Below are 17,158 nucleotides of genomic sequence, written 5' to 3' on the forward strand. Positions count from 1 at the left end.
TGCTTTTTGTGCGAAGAAAAGGAGAGAAGGGATAACTGGCATATTGCCGGAAGTTGTAAATGCCCAGAATTTAGGAAGGCATTAACTGCAGTGAAAAAATGAGGTTAACACAAATAAACCTTAATCATTACAGGGTCGCACAAGATTTGCTTGCGCAGACCACTTACGAATCCGTGATGGAGATTGCTATCATTACTGAACCGTACAGAAATCTTGACGGTGGTCTTTGGGTAACATATTCGACTGGTGGAGCGGCGATATGGGCGTGCGGTCGTCAAGCCATACAATATAGCATGGGTCAGGCGGCTAGAGGCTTTGTGTGGGCAAATATAAGCGGTATATCCGTATATAGCTGTTACGCCCCACCGAGCCTCACACTGCCTGAGTTTGAAGAGACTAACGCAAGGGGACGGTGCTTATTAGAAGGATTCGCCCAGTTGGAGGTGGTTCTGGTCAACGAAGGCGATATAAACACTTATCGGAAAGGGGGAACTGGTTCAACTGTAGATCTGACTTTTGTCAGCCCTGCGTCAGCACGTGACATGCCCTGGCAAGTTAGCGAGGACTTCACGTACAGCGAGCACCAGGCTATCACCTTTGAACTAAGGACGGAGCCACAAGGCAGGAAACCCGCACCCCGGAAGCCGAAATCCAGAAGAACACCAGGATGGTCTGCCAAAGCGATGGATGAGCAGACATTCATGGAGGTGTGAGCATGTCTATAGGGAAGCTCGCAAGAACCCCAAGCGCGCCTTCCAGCGAAGTAAGAGGGAATGTTTTAAGGAGCTCTGCTCGTAAGCGGACATAAATCCGTGGGGTAGCGCCTATAAAATCGTGACAGGACAATTCAGAGGCCAATTGTCTCCGCAGATAACATGCCCTATACTCTTGTTGAAAATAATCCAGAGGTTATTTCTCCAGCAAGAAAGGGGTACTGACACCTTCCAGCGCCCCCTGAAGGTGACGCCAATTCCATCAGTCACCAGGGACGAGCTGATGGAGATTTGCAGTAGAATAGACGACAGTAAAGCCCCGGGTCTTGACGGCATACCCGATAAGGCCCTCAAACATGTCGTCAAATGTAGACCAAATATGTTCGCGGAGCTGTTCGAAACGTGCATGTCGGAGGGTATCTTTCCTGCACCATAGAAGCGGCAGAAGCTCGTGCTGTTGCCTAAGGCTGGCAAACCTCCAGAGGAACCGGCCTCCTATAGACCCATATGTCTTCTAGACACTATGGGGAAAATTTTGGAGCGGGTCATTTATAATAGATTACTTCCAGTCGTCGAGAGCCAAGGGGGCCTTTCAAATAGGCAGTATGGGTTCCGTAAAGCCAGATCAACCATTGATGCCATCAAAATGGTTGCTGGCTTGGCCGAAAATGCAATTCACGGAACGGGTTGTACCAGCAAATATTGCGTGGTAGTGACCCTGGATGTGAGGAATGCATTTAACTCGGCCAATTGGAACTTTATACGAAAGTCTCTGGCGATGATTGATGTTCCCACCTACCTCGCCGCTATTATCGATAGCTACTTGAAAGAGCGGACGTAGGATACCGATGATGGACCTAAAGAGTACGTTGTCTCCGCGGGTGTCCCACAGGGCTCTTTGCTAGGCCCACTACTGTGGAACATCATGTATAATGATGTACTCAAACTTCCGGTTCCGGAGGAGGCCACGGTGGTGGGTTACGCCGATGATATAGCACTGGTTGTGGTCGCAAAGCATCTCAAGGATGCTGAGTTGTACTTAAGCGAAGCAATCAGTGTTGTTAAGGCTTGGTTAGGGAGTGCTGGACTGGCACTCGCAGAGGAAAAGACGGAAGCGGTCCTCATCACTAAGCGCCGCAAAAGAAATTACGCATGTATTAGAATCGGGAATCCAAGCCGGCCATCAAATACTTGGGGGTGATGATAGACGGAGGACCTAATTTTAAGCAGCACATAGAGTATACTTGTACAAGAGCATCAACCACGAGTATTGTCCTGGCAACGATGATGCCGAATGTAGGAGGCCCGCGGCATACTTGCAGGCTGCTAATAGCCAGGGTGGTGAGCTCTATCGTGCTGTATGCAGTCCCCCCTCCCCCAGGCTCGATTGGTAGCGTTTTGTTAATAGTAGGGTCACCTCCTACAGGGTGTGGCTATCACCACTCACTATCGGTCTTGATAGACGAAAGGCTTGGCTCTTGAAAAGCCGCGCATCGTCCTAGATGTGAGACAGATCACCCTCATATAGAGATGGATTGGCCTCAGGGGACTATGTTTCGCGTCAGTCAGTGCACTGCTTGACCCACCCGGCAGTGATAATCACTGATCAAGGAATGCAGTTTCAGTCCACCCTTTTCTCGGATCTAGGTAAACTGCTGGGATTCAAACGCTATAGGACCACTGCATACCACCCGCAATCCAATGGGATGCTAGAACGTTGGCACCGGACGCTGATATCCGCCTTGCGACAATCTGTTCTGGACTCAGGTCTTGCCTATTGTTCTACTTGGCCTGCCGGGAAGAGTTTCCTGCCAGTCCCGCGGAGCTGGTATATGGAGAGAGCCTGAGATTCCCAAGTGAACGGGCCTTTGACAGAAGATCGAGTCTCACAGCCTCAGGATTACTGCACCCGTTGAGAGAAAACTTAAAAAGAATCAAACCGACACCACCCACCCGTCACGCATCCGCGGTAGCCAGCGCACCCAAAGAGCTCGCGCGCCTTGGTCAAGATGGATGCCGTCCGGAAGCCGCTGCAACCCTGTACTTTTTGAGTTCACAGACCTGTTCTCCGAGACTTCCTTTCTCCGTCTGCGAAATCGCTTCTTCGCTTGCGGTATTCATGATAAGTCTCTGCGTGTGTTCGAGCGGGGAAACCATTTTTTCCAGCTCGAGATCGGAGGCCACCGAAAAACGGTCTCCTTATCTAGGCTAAAACCATTCTTTCCATCTGACACAACTCCTAACCAATGGCGCTTTAACATTTAAATGGAGCCACATTCCGGGTTCAGTCGCAAAAACCCCAGGTTTCAGCTGGGGGCGGAGTGATGTTTCGCGACAGCCTGAATTTTAATTTCCTGTGCGGAAGTGCAGCTACCGCATAAGGGATGCCACCACTAGAGCTCTACACAGCGGCGGCCACTGAACTCGCTAGACCGCGTGGTCATGCCGGGAAACCGAGTGGTTGAGAATGTACCGTTTATCTGATAACGGGCCGAGTCGATTGGAGAAGAAGCGATTGCGATTTGCCGGCTGATGTCCAATGTCGGAGGTCTCTTATCCAGCAGGCATCGCTTGCTGATGAGTACGGATCAGTTCGTCTTCCTTTACGGTTCCGAAGTAAGGGGTAACTCCCTCAATTAGGAGAGGTACCGTAAGCGCCTAGCGGAAGTACAAAGATGATGGGCTCTGCGGGCGACTATTGTACCGTATTTTGAAAGAGATTGTTGCCAATCTGTTTTCTTACCACGAAAACAGCGGAAGCAAAGGGTGGCGCAGCTCAATGAGTGCATAATTAGTTCAGTAACTGAGGGGGAAATATGTGGTAGAATCTCGGTGATCACAAAGCTCCAGGTTTGGATGGCATAAGCCACGTTGAAAGCTAAATCAATTCACAAAACAAAAACCTAAAAAAATAGATACTCACTTGCATACAATCCACTCGAAATCCCTTAAATCAGCGGAGGATCATCGTTGTCGTTTCCCATCATCACATCCTCATAAAAGGGACGATTTCTTCGCGTGAACGCTTCCCGCGCGCGTCTAATCAAATTGAAACGTTTCACTAAATAAACGACACCAATCGCGGCTAATACGAACACTACGGGGATCACAATTCCGCCGATTAGATGGTGAGCGCCGGGAGGCTCGTGTTGCGATATCGCCGACGCGGTTTTGCTACCCGACAAGGAGGGGGTGGATCCGGTACCCGACGCTCCTCCGGCTGGCGTCTTGCTTGGCTTATAAATGCAGTACTCAGCCGAGGCGTTTTTCTCGTGTGCCGGGTTGTAGATATAGTCCCGCCAGCACCTGCACTCGCCAGACTCCGTGCACGTTGTGAGGTCCGGACACCCGTACATGCTGTGTGAATTGCATTTTTGATCTGCGCAAGGATGGAGAGGAAAAAATCAGATTAGAAAGTGTTGATTTGAAATACCAGTGCAAAGCGACTGGCTGGGCTAATGCATATCATTATTTCAAATTTAAATGAATGCAAACGGAGCAGCAATTCCGCTAACTTCAACTTGACACGGACCCCATTCCGGAAAAAGGACTCAAGTTACTCACAGTTCTCGACGTCTCCGTGTATCAGCGTCGCGAGCATGCAGAGGATGAACACTAGCACCAAATATTGTAAATTCCGCATTCTGAGGTGAATTTTAGAAAACGGAAACACTAAATGCACTAATTGCGGTAATCGGAGCTGTTAATTGCAAAATTGCAGTGATCCGGTCCGACCAAAACATACGGTTCTCGACTTATCTGAACCGTGCGTTCAATGCCATTGTTTACTTGACATTTGTTTGTAATAATGGCGTTCGGAAAGTATGAAGAGCTGACAGATGTGATAAGAAAAGACGCCTAAATTCAAAATTGCCGGGGAATTCGGAGATATTACTCATGTGCTTGGTATTTGCGCAAATGTTTATTGATTTCGGGAAAGTCCTTTAAATTGGTATTCTAGATATAGTTTAATTGATTTCCAGCTGAACCCGGAAGATATAATGTTTTACTACGCCCGATTTTCACAATAGTCTCTTCGCGGCCCCAATCAAACGGCGTTAGGCATTTCCAAAGAAACCAAACAAATGACCGGAACGAGTGGCAACCGAAACAAACAACACACGGGGCACAACCGTCAGGTGAGTGTCAACAGGTGTTTTGACCGTTTGACGTTTAAAGCTGTACCATCGCGTAGACTTCGCGGACTGCGTTGAGTCAGAATCGGTGGTGTGGTCGCTTCAGTTGTGTTTTCTGTTTGGTTCGCGTTGAAAAGGCTTCGAGGGTTATCTTCGGGTTATCATTTCTGCAGGTTTCCTATCAGAAATTGCATTTTGTTTTGTGTTTTGGGCAGTGCGTGTTCGTCCCAACTCTTGGCGTTATGTGTTTCTGTGCTTGAGTCCCGTCCCAGGATTTTATGTAATTGTTTTGTAGTGTTTTTGGTGGTTTTATTGTTCCCGGTGGCGGTGGCGGAATGTGCTTGGCGAGTATGAATAATTGTTGTTGGAAATCTTCAGGAGGGTGCCGCCCATTAGCGTCACAATGGGTTGGTTGGTTCGCGGTATCGCTGTGGATCCTGAGTGTGAGTCTGGTCGCGGGGCAGGGAACTGGCGGGGAAAAAGGTTCCTTGGATCTGAATGAGGAAACCAAAGGACTCTACATTGGGTGCTTCAAAGAACGTGTTGACATTTACGATGCTTTGGTGTACGCAGGAAACGCTGATAGTTGTGTGGACATTTGCGAACGAGCGTATTTCCGGTAAGTAATTATGTTGAGGAGAAAAAGATTTAATCACAGCGAGACTGTCTGCTGGACCCCTGCATGCAGAACGTCCATGTGGCCGTCGCCGGTGCTTGTCCAAATCAAATTTGATGTGGACTAATTGCATTCAAACGCGAGCCGGACCCGCGCCAACAATTGGTGGTCGCCCCTCGCGGGCCGGCTTGCATGCAGGTCTATAAATTAATCTCTAACGGGTAATTCGAAAGAATGCGATTTTGAAGGTGATACTGCGCTAATTTGCATGATTTCTGCTGGAACATGAGTTGCATTTGATCTCCCAATGGCTTCTGCTTCTGCCATTCCCAGGCTTTGAATGCTAAACATTGTCGAACCTGTTACTGCTAATTCAAGGTTCTAGGGGCTGTCCGCGAAAGCAGAGAATGGTTGTTGATATCGGGGAAGTTGACAGAATCGCTGAAGGTGATGTAATGCTCGTAGATGCTTTTCGATGGTCGAAATGATCGAAGTTGGAAGGTTATTAGCCGGTAAGGTAAGCAAAATAAAGTTGGTGACAGGCCCCGCGACGGGTCGACCAAGAAAATGCATAGAATGTCGTTACAAACATGATGATCGGATTGAGTCACAAGCCTCGGAGAAATGCTAGGGCGTCCACCTCAGTTGACGTGGCAGGACGGGCCCCGGTCCTGTCGAGAAATGGGCAAGAGTTCTTGACGCATGGACGGCGTCAGGACGTAAGCAAGTTAGTCCGAACACAACGAACAAAACAAATACGTGTCTGCACGCTAAATGTTGGTACCCTAACTGGAAAGACCGAGGAACTCGCAAGAGCCCTTCGGAAAAGGCACATTGATATCTGCGCTCTGCAAGAAACCCGATGGTCTGGTGCCAAAAGCTGCGACATTGAACGCGAACACGGTAAAAATGGCTACAAACTTCTCTATTTTGGTAGCCCACACATTCAATATGGTGTTGGCATTGCCATCTCAGAGGGTTTCCGTGATGCCATTAGAGAAGTCGAACGATTTGATGATCGGCTGATGAAGCTCACCATTACATCTGCTGATCGCACTATTCACTTCTTCACCGCTTACGCACCACAGACAAGTCGACCTGATGCCGAAAAAGATGCCTTCTAGCAACTTCTCGATGAAAAGACTTGTCACGTGCCTGCTGACGATTATATGTATAATCTTTGCCGGCGACCTTATTTGTCATGTGGGTGAAAAGGCAGACGGTAACAGGTGCCATAGGGGAGAGGGGTTCGAAGGGCGCAATGAGGGTGGCGAGCGTATAACCGATTTTGCAAACACCCATGAGCTTGTACTTATGAATACATGGTTCATCAAACGATTGTCTCATCTTCCTACATTTTATAGTGAGAACAGTAAAACGCAAATTGACTATATTCTGATAAGACGCCAACATTTGACCACTGTCACTGATTGCAAAGTCGTTCCCTATGAGACCATCGCACCTCAACTTCGGCTGTTGATTGCCGTCCTGCGAATTAAGGCACCGATAAAACAGCATGAGGAACGCACTGGCCCACCACGCATTAAATGGTGTCGATTTCGTGAGAAGAAGGAAGAAACGATCTCACTCATACGATGCCGACCATTACGAATGTGGAAGAATCATGGAACCAAATGAAAGACACGATCCACAAAGCGGCCTCTGCAACCCTCGGGGTCACCAAGCCGGGTAAGCGGTACATCAACCGAGATACTTGGCTTTGGAATGATGATATTGAAATGAAGGTCCATGAAAAGAAACGCCTCTACCACTAATTTCTCGACGATAAAACGCCTGCTAATTGCCAAATTTATAAGAATGTCAACCGGTCGCTGTCACCCGAGCGAACCATTTCAAAAATCTTTACGATAAACTGGACACTCGGGATGGCGAGGGAGATCTGTATCGACTTGCTAAAAGCCGTAATGAACGCCCACAGGATATCGAACACTTCTGTTGCGTTAATGACAAGAACGGTACTTTGCTTACCAACCGTCGAGCCGCAACGGATAGATGGCGAGAATACTTCGAGCAGATTTCAACTGAAAAATTTGCTTATCCTCCACTTCCACAATCATTGCCGACATTTGGAGTAGTTCCACCAGTCAGCGCAACTGAAGTCGAGGAGGCAATAAAACAAATGAAAGCAACAGGACCTGACGACACCGCATCTGAGCTCTGGAAAGCGAAGAGCTGGGACCCAACACTGTGGCTCAGTGAATTCGTTAATCGGGTTATTCAGGAAGGAAGAACACCATCTGACTGGCAAGAAAGTACCACTGTTCCAATATGGAAAAAGAAAGGTAGTCCAGCAGAATGTTCAAATTACCGTCCGATCCGGTTACTTTCCCATACCATGAAGATTTTTGAACGCATTCTTGACAACCGTATTCGCGAAATCGTTGAAATAACCGTGAATCAAGCCGGATTTGTCAAGAACTGCGGAACTACTGACGCAATACACGCTGTGCGGTTACTTATGGAGAAACACCGTGAGAAGCATCGCCCTCTTTACATTGCCTTTCTGGATCTAGAGAAAGCGTTTGACCGTGTGCCACACGAACTCATCTGGTATGCTTTACGATAACACTTCGTGCCAGAAGAACTCGTAGAGCAATTGAACCGCTCTACCACGATCCGAAAAGTAAAGTTCGAAGTATGGCGGGTTTATCAAAACCGCTTCGTGTCTCTGTTGGTATTCGTTAAGGAAGCGCCCTCTCACTTTGTTATGGCCTCTTTGTTCTTGTTATGGACACCGTCACACGGGATATCCAACGTTCAGCGCCCTACACACTGCTTTATGCAGATGATGTTTTCCTGAATGATCGCCTCATGCAACACGGTCTCAGATTGAATTTAAACAAAACTGAATTTTTGACGACCGATCCCCATGAAACAGGCTCAATAACTGTCAGCGGCAGTGATCTGCACAGAACTCGGGTCAACGCTATCAGCCAATGGAGAACTGCGTCATGAAATTGCTTCACGCATTAACGCAACCTAGATCAAGTGGCGTTCGATAACTGGTGTTTTTGTGATCGACGTATCAACGAACGTTTCAAATCTAAAATTTACCGCAATGTTGTCCGTCTTATCGCTCTCTATGGTTCTGAGTTTTGGCCAACTATAAAAGACAATGAACAGTGTCTTGCGGTAATGGAGACGAAGATATTACGTTGGACTAGTGGCGTCACACGTTTTGATCACACCCGAAATGAGGATATCCGCGATCGTTACCTCGGGTCAACGCTATCAGTAAATGGAGAACTGCGTTATGAGATTGCTTCACGCATGAACGCAACCTGGATGAAGTGGCGTTCCACAACTGGTGTTCTTTGTGATCGACGTATCAACGAACATCTCAAATCTAAAATTTACCGCAATGTCGTCCGTCCAGTCGCTCTCTATGGTTCTGAGTGTTGGCCGACTATAAAAGACAATGAACGGTGTCCTGCGGTAATGGAGACGAAGATGCTACGTTGGACTAGTGGTGTCACACGTTTAGATCACATCCGATCGTGGAAAAATTGCGAGAGAGGCGTCTTCGATGGTATGGTCACGCAATTCGTGCAAACGAGAATTCACTTGTCAAGATTGGTCTGAACATAGAAGTCGATGGTAAACGACCAAAAGGCAGAGCTAAACAACGGTGGCTTGATACGCTAGATGGGGATTTGAAAGCCTCGAGATTGCATCCAGATCAGGCATTCGATAGAGCCAAATGGCGAAGCCGATCACGACGAGCCGACCCCGCTTGTGAACGGGACAAAGGCTGAAGAAAAAGAAGAACAAGTTAAGCAAAATAAAGATGCCGAGGAGAATTTTATTTTATTATAGCAGGTACCCTTCTTCCTCAGCAGATTGTGGATCGCCTTCATTAATTTTTCCACTGCCCTCCAAGATATTTCAGAGGCTAGCATGTGATCCACGAGATTCTCAGGTATTAATCGCACCCCGGCGTCGATTTCCGCCTCCGCTCTGTGTACTGCGAACCGCGCGCACTTTAAAACAACATGCTCCGCTTCCTCCGGAATTATCACGCATGTCGGGTAATACGGGGAGTTGCTACCCCCGAAGCGATAAAGTTATGTACGGTACTCTAAGTGTCCGCTTAGGAATTGAGTTAGGTTGTAACTAACTTCACCTTGCCTTGTTTGATCCATTTTGAGACATCTGGAATAATTCTGTGTGTCCCGCGTCCTTTAGATGAATCATCCCATCGTTTTTTTTGCCAGGGCTGCTTCGTCTGATGTTGTTCGGTAAGCGCCCGACGTTTGCAAAGCACTCAATCGGTATGGAAATGCGATTTTCCCTCTATTTGCTTCCAGCTTCAAAGACGTCCACACTGTCCACACTGGAGCTGCATAAAGCAAGGTGGGTCTGACAACTCTCGAAATAAGGAGCCGATGGCTTTGCCTAGGTAACATTCTTGCCAACAATGTAGCTACCCAGTAAGCTTTGGTTGATGAATTGGTGAAACCATTGTCTTGTCTAACCCGGCGGTAAAATACCTCGGCATCATATTAGGATCAGTCCGTCCTCCTTTACGATTTCAACGTATGGGCTGACACTCTCAGTAAGGAAATGTACTTTAAGCGCCGTAGGAGCCGGCTCGGCGATCACCCGGGGACATTCCCCACGTGAAGTCCAAGCTCAACCCTGCAGATTGTGCCTCTAGAGGCCTCTGTCCACAGAGATTCATAGACCACGGGTTGTGGTCCAGCGGTCCCCAGTTTTTGGAAGGGGAGCTTCCTCTCACGGCAGTCGTACAAACAGACTCCGAAACGTTGGCTCATGTAGGGGAATTAGTGCAGGTGAGGATGCCCCGTACACCCCCAGATAATCATTTACCCGTTTCGCATTGCCTCTTAGCTCGCTTTGAAGCATCATTAGACGCTCCGCAAGGCTGATATCAGAACCATCATACATCGAATTAAATACACTTCGGAATGGCACACATTAACAAATGTCACCACTGAACGTAGGGATATCCGGTATGGGCGGGTTGGGACGCGACCGATGCCCTCGACTCCATATTGGAAGAATTCCTGGGCGGCTCAGTTCGGGAATGAAGATGTGAGACCCGAAAATAATAAATTCTATGAAGCCCATAAACTGCACGACACGAAAAATACACTTTTATATTTTATCATCATCATCAATGGTGCAACAACCGGTATCCGGTCTAGGCTGCCTAAATATGGAACTCCAGACATCCCAGCTTTGCGCCGAGGTCCACAAATTTGATATCCCTAAAAGCTGTCTGGCGTCCTGACCTACGCCATCGCTCCATCTCAGGCAGGGCCTGCCTCGTCTTCTTTTTCTACCATAGATATTGCCCTTATAGACTTTCCGGGCTGGATCATCCTCATCTATAGGGATTAAGTGACTCTGACTTCTTACTAAGAACCCAAGTCTCCGAGGAATACATGAGGACTGGCAAGATCATTGTCTTGTACAGTAAGAGTTTTGACCCTATGGTGAGACGTTTCGAGCGGAACAGTGTTTGTAAGCTGAAATAGACTCTGTTGGCGCAGATTTTATGGTCGTAACTGTTATCGATTGTGATTTTCGACCCTAGATAGGTGAAATTATGAACGGTCTCAAAGTTGTAGTCTCCTATCTTTATTCTTCCCGTTTGACCAATGCGGTTTGATGTTGTTGGTTGGTTGGTTTTTGGTGCTGACGTTGCTACCATATACTTTGTCTTGCCTTCATTGATGTGCAGCCTAAAATCCGCGCCAATCGCCGCCTGCTCGATCTGGATGAAGTCAGTTTATAAGTCCTGGGTGGTTCTTCCCATGATGTCGCTATAGTCAGCATAGGCCAGTAGTTGGGTGGACTTAAAGAGGATCGTACCTCTTGCAATTACCTCAGCATCACGGATCACTTTCTCGAGGTCCAGGTTAAAGAGGACGCAAGATAGGACATGATGTCGAATGGTCTTGAGAGTGATCCTGCTGCTTTTATCTGGCCTCGCACATTGGTCAGGGTCAGCCTAGTCAGTCTTATCAATTTCGTCGGGATACCGAATTCTCTCATCACCGTGTAGAGTTTTACCCTGGCTATGCTATCATAGGCGAATTTAAAGTCGATGAAAAGATGGTGCAACTGATGTCCATATTCCAACAGTTTTTCCATTGCTTGCCGCACAGAGAAAATCTGATCTCTTGGTGATTTGTCGGGAGTGAAGCTTCTTTGGTATGGGCCAATGATGTTCTGGGCTTATGGGGCTATCTGGCCTAGCAAGATAGCGGAGAATACCTTATAGATGGTCCTCAGTAACGTAATACCCTATAATTGCTGCACGGTGTATGAGACACATAATGCCTCTTTGCCAGTCGTCATGCCCATATCCCATATCTTGAGCACAAGTTGATGAACCACTTGGTGTAATTGGTCGATTTTTAAGCCGGTGAATTACACGGACTGTTTCTCCTATACTAGGTGGTGGCAGTATTTGTCCGTTGTCTTCGGTTGATAGGACCTCCAACTCGCCGATGTTCTATTTGTTCAATAGTTCATCAAAGTACTCAACCCATCGCTCCAAGATGCCCATTCTGTGGAGGATCAGATTTCCCTCTTTGTCTCGGCAGGATGAACATCGAGGTGTGTAAGGCTTCATCCTGCTGACTTGTTCGTAAAACATTCGTGCCTGACGTGGTTGCTCTCTGTACTTTTCGACTTCACAGACCTGTTGATTCTCCCAGGATTGCTTTTTCCGTCTGTGAAGTCGTGTCACCGCTCGACGGAGTTCGTGATAAGTCTCCGCGCATGCCCGTGTCCTTTGAGAATACAACATTACTCGGCATGTAGCATTCTTCCGTTTCGTTGCAGCTTACATTCATGGTCAAACCAGCCATTTCGACTCTTTTTTGCGGTTGGGGCCAAGAATGTTTGTGACCACATTTATGATAACATTCTTCAGGTGATTGTGAAGATCATCATCTCCAGGATCTCTATTGACTGCGGTTATTGCGGCATCCATTTCCCTCTTATAGGTTTTGCGGAGGGATGTGTTGTGGATGGCTACAGTGTTAACTCTCTTGTCAGAGGGGATTCTGGGTGGTGTTGTTATTCGAGCTCGAAGTACCATGCCAACCAGATAGTGATCCGAGTCTACATTGGCCCCCCTATATGTTTTGACATTCATCAAGGCTGAAAGGTAGCGGCGTTCGATCAACGCGTGGTCAATTTGGTTGAAAGTGGTTCCGTCTGGAGAGGCCCATGTATGTTTTCGCTTTCCGCGAAAGCGTTTTCGTCCGAGGCTTCTTCTGTGGCTTCGTACCATCGGTTTTCCGTGTAGGCTTGTTAGTCTTATCCAACCCCCAACCTGGAGGACCAATTTGTCCCGTTTTTTGGCCTGTGACGGCCTTCATCCTTCTATTCCTGCAGTTTTTTATAATAAAAAAAAAATCCCAGCAATCACCACGCAGAGTTGGAGATAGGGTTTGATAGTAGAGCTGTTGATGTTGGTTCAGTAGGCTTTTCCTAGGTTTTATACGCCATCGTGGTTACCAATCCACGTTTCGCCCTGGTAACTATACAACTCTTTGACCGCCATTTTACTAACAGATAAAATTTGGCCAATCGGAGGCAGACAAAAGAAACTATAAACGGCAGTGCGATGAACCTTAAATGTCTCGTTTTGCGCTCTGGAATTTTGTTTACCAATTCATTCATTTTAAGTTGTTGAAGTTACGGACTACAGGTTTGGAGTGCGCGAATAATTTAAAAATGAATGTTCAAATAATTCAAAGTTATCGCCCATCCAAGGCTGTTCCCATCGTCGTGGATTCGCGGTTTTTGTTAACTGCTAAAAATGGACTCTTTCACCAAACTATCATTTCCTTTAAATATAAACTAATGGTTACTATGCTTCACTTCAATACTTGAAAATAAAAATACATGTTTCACGCTACCACTCAAAAATCGAACTACATATATGCCATGACGTAAAGTCATTCAATTCTGTTTAAGTGTAGTTTCTATGGAATGAGAGAATCGTTCGTAAGATACTGTTATGAAATTACACAAAAATCAATTCAATTCTCAACTTACGATTCCTTGATATCAGTTTTCAAAAAGCATTACTGCTTTTGTCAAAGTTAAATTAATCAATTTATCTGATTTCCTGAGCACCTAAGAATTCTCTTCGTTTTTTGTTTCCTAGCTTCAATAATCAACTGCCAGCATGCGAATAGTGCAATCGGCAGTTTGACAACATTACATATATAAATATTTCTCTATTGCTTGCATCGATCCGTTAGTCAAAAAGCATTGAATTGTACGCTAGCATGGAAATGTACATAGCGTTACAATGATAAATATAAGCAAAAAGGGCCAATAATCATTTTGTTTTCAAATGTTTGTAATTGGATATTTTAAGTTTGATGGGTTTTGAGTAAAAAATTCGAAGCAATGTTAATTTGATTGCTAGAAGGGATATAGGAAATTTAAAAAGTGAGGAAAGTATTCTTAATGTAGATAAATGAAATTAAGGAGTTTGATGGCGTCCTGAGTTTGCCTCCATTGGACGTCAGGTCACCCAATGGTGGAGAAAGTGTCACCTGGCTCTCCTTTGGGCGAAATGTAAACTACGCTACATTGGTTGTAATTCACAGTTGTGTTATGCCTAAGCAGTGCTAAAATGAACAACTAACACCTGGCTGCCATTTGGGGTCGCGCTATTCCTAGGTCATTGTTTCAACACTGTTAATTCTTGATTCATCGCAATGTAATAGAATCCAAACTCACAGCAGAGAGCGAGGAGCTTGTCCTTGACTCAAATGGTCTATAACACCTGAGGAGGAATATAAGGATTTTTGGAATTCCCGCCAAGAGTTAAATGAATTGTCGAGAGCTAACAGCGGTTGTATTATTATTATTCTGTTAAGGGAAAGTCGCACTGCGTCCTTGAAGAACTATTGTGCCCCTTCTACTGGTTATAGTGTACCTGTTGATCATAGTATTTCAAGCAGGCCTATAACCGTTAGGAACTTTAGCATGTTCCCCACTTCCAGAAGTTTCAGCTTTGCATCTGGTATTAAGTGTTCTCCCAGATGTATCGACCTACTTTGCACAAGTGCCGGACACTGTCCCAGGACGTGCATAGAGGTTTCGTCCTCCTCCTCACAGAACCTGCAGGCAGTGTCCGTAGATATTCCTAGCTTCCCTAGGTGATAGTTCAGCCGACAATGACCAGTGAGAATTCCCACTATGATTCGGAGGTTCTTTTTGGTGAGGTTTAAGCAATCTTTTGTACGCATGGGTTCGTATCCCCCAATAAGCACCCTGGACTGCTCCATCCCCGGTAGGCCCGCCCAATATAGTTCCCTCAACCGTTTCTCTTCGTTTCTTAGATTCATAGCCATGAAACCGTTTTCGATTCCACAGAAGGGTTCTGGCCCGTGTAAAGGCATTCCTGCTCCCTTCTTGGCTAGTTCATCCGCTGCCTCATTGCCTTCCAACCCAGCATGGTCTGGAACCCAAAGTATCCAGACCTTGTTGGACGAGCCGAGTGTATTCAGTCTCTCAAGGCATTCCCATACCAGTTTAGAGTTCACCTGGTTGGACCTAAGTGCCTTGATCGCTGCTTGGCTATCGGTGAGAATAGCTATGTTCTGCCCCCTGTAGTTCCTTTGCGGATTAAAGGGGGCACATTTGTCTATGGCGTAAATTTCCGCCTGGAATATGCTAGTGTACCTGCCCATTGGCTCAAAGTACATTTTCCTTGGACCAATGACACCGGCACCCGCTCCCTCTGCTGTGAGGGATCCGTCAGTGTACCAAGTAATCAGTTGCTGGTTTAAGCCGTATGTCGCAGCCACGCTCTCCCAGTTTGCCTTGTTACTCCAACGTGTTTCAAACTTCTTATCGAAGTGAAACCTCGTTGTCATGTTGTCCCTCGGTATCAGTAATTCGGGCTACCGCCTAGAAAGGATATCAATCTTCCTTCGATTTAGGCAGCTCCCCGCCTCACTCATACTACCGGCCATCCTGAATATTGATCTCCTTGCCTGCATATGTATGTGCAGATGGAGAGGGGTTAATCCCAGAAGGACCTCCAGGGATGCCGTTGGGCATGTCCTCATTGCCCCACTGATACACACGCAAGCCAGCCTTTGGAGCTTATGTAATTCCCTGGCTTGTGTGTTGAGTTGGGTTCTTTCTGCCCAGATTACCGCTCCATAGGTAATCATTGGCCTTACTATTGCAGTATATATCCAGAGTAGTATCTTCGGGCTGCAACCCCATTTTTTTCCTGCTATGGATCTGCAAGTCATCAGAGCCCTCGTGGCTTTTCGACAAGTGTTTCCGACATGTGTCTTCCAGAGTAATTTTTGGTCTAGCGTGATTCCCAAATATTTGACCTCTGTTTCTCGTTTCACGTCCATATCATGTAATGTTATGACTTTCAGGTGATCCAGCTTACGCCTCCTAGTGAATGGTACTATGGTGGTTTTGGTTGGGTTGATCCGCAGTCCCACCTTCCTGCACCAGGCACTAGTAACCCTTAGTCCAGTTTGGACTCTATCACATAAGGTATCTTCATATTTGCCCCTACAGATTAAAACAATGTCGTCTGCGTAGCCCTGCACTTGTATTCCAGTATTTGTTAACACGTCCAGGAGTTCACCCACTACCATACTCCACATCAGCGGCGATAGTACTCCACCCTGTGGACAGCCTTGAATGGTGTTCATGATAATAGAATTTGTACCTGTGCCTTCTTTCTAGCATTTTGCCCATCCAGAGTGCCAGGGTGTTTCCCACTCCTTTGCGGCCCAGGGCATCCTGCATCCCTGTGTGTTGTCGAATGCTCCTTCGATATCCAAAAACGCGCACAGTGCAATTTCTTTTGTTTCTATGGCGTCCCGTAGTACCTCTGTCAGCTGATACAGAGCGGTTTCAGTTGACCGTCCTGCCCGGTAAGCGTGTTGACAGTGATGTAGGGGATTACGCTTTAGAACGTTAGTTCTAATATAGTTGTCTATGATCTTCTCCACCGTTTTGAGTACGAACGATGTTAGACAGATTGGTCTGAAAGATTTAGGGTGAAAAGGATCCTTTTTACCCGCTTTCGGAATAAAGACCACTTTTGCCCGTCTCCATGCCCTTGGTATGTAACCCAGTGCTATGCTCCCCCTTACCACCCTCAGAAGAGACTCTAAGATAATTCCTAGGCCTCTCTGGATAAGTGCTGGGAAAATGCCATCTACTCCGGGAGATTTCATTGGTTTGAAAGTTCCCACTGCCCATCTTAGCCTAGCTTCTGAGCATACCTCTTTTGCTAGTTTCCAGCTCTCTTTCCTTCCCCTTTTATTCGTTGTTGGGGTGTTAGGCAGATGGTTGTCGCCTGCCGCCGAGGGGTAGGACCCCGGAAAATGAGTTCTGAGAAGCAGGTGTACCCTGTCCTCCTCATTCTCGGTGAATGTCCCATCTTCCTTTTTCAAGCAGACAGGATATTCCCCCGTCTTTGACTACAGCCTTGTACAGCCTGGTTGCTTCTGTGATCTGTTCAATCCCTTCACAGAATTCCCTAAAGCTGTTCCGTTTCGCTTCCCTGATCGCGTTGCTATACGCCAGTCCCCGGTTTGTTTTGCCCGGTTAAAGAGTTTTCGTACCTCTGTTCTCATTGTGGCTAGGTTCTTGTTTCACCATGGTACATCCCTTGATGACTTGACTGTCTT

The 17,158-nt window shown here is 46.8% G+C and overlaps 2 protein-coding genes across 3 annotated transcripts in view; one reads left to right on the top strand and one right to left on the bottom strand.

The window, feature by feature from the left end:
- The window catches only part of LOC119652920 (putative nuclease HARBI1), a 65,849-nt gene extending 61,374 nt beyond the window's left edge, over positions 1-4,475 (bottom strand). For both annotated transcript variants that reach the window (XR_005249621.1, XR_005249622.1), the window contains exons 1-2: positions 4,278-4,475; positions 3,637-4,092 (exon numbers count right to left, since the gene is read on the bottom strand). The gene's annotated coding sequence lies outside the window, so the exon portion shown is untranslated. The remainder of the gene's footprint in view (positions 1-3,636; positions 4,093-4,277) is intronic.
- Positions 4,476-4,882: 407 nt separating this feature from the next.
- Positions 4,883-17,158, top strand: part of LOC119660156 (putative tyrosine-protein kinase Wsck) — a 34,422-nt gene continuing 22,146 nt past the window's right edge. Inside the window, exon 1 of the mRNA XM_038068562.1 lies at positions 4,883-5,468. Within this exon, the coding sequence (XP_037924490.1) occupies positions 5,185-5,468 (284 nt within the window). The 5' untranslated portion in view covers positions 4,883-5,184. The remainder of the gene's footprint in view (positions 5,469-17,158) is intronic.

Source organism: Hermetia illucens, chromosome 1 (assembly GCF_905115235.1).
Source record: "Hermetia illucens chromosome 1, iHerIll2.2.curated.20191125, whole genome shotgun sequence".
Classification (NCBI taxonomy): Eukaryota; Metazoa; Arthropoda; class Insecta; order Diptera; family Stratiomyidae; genus Hermetia; species Hermetia illucens.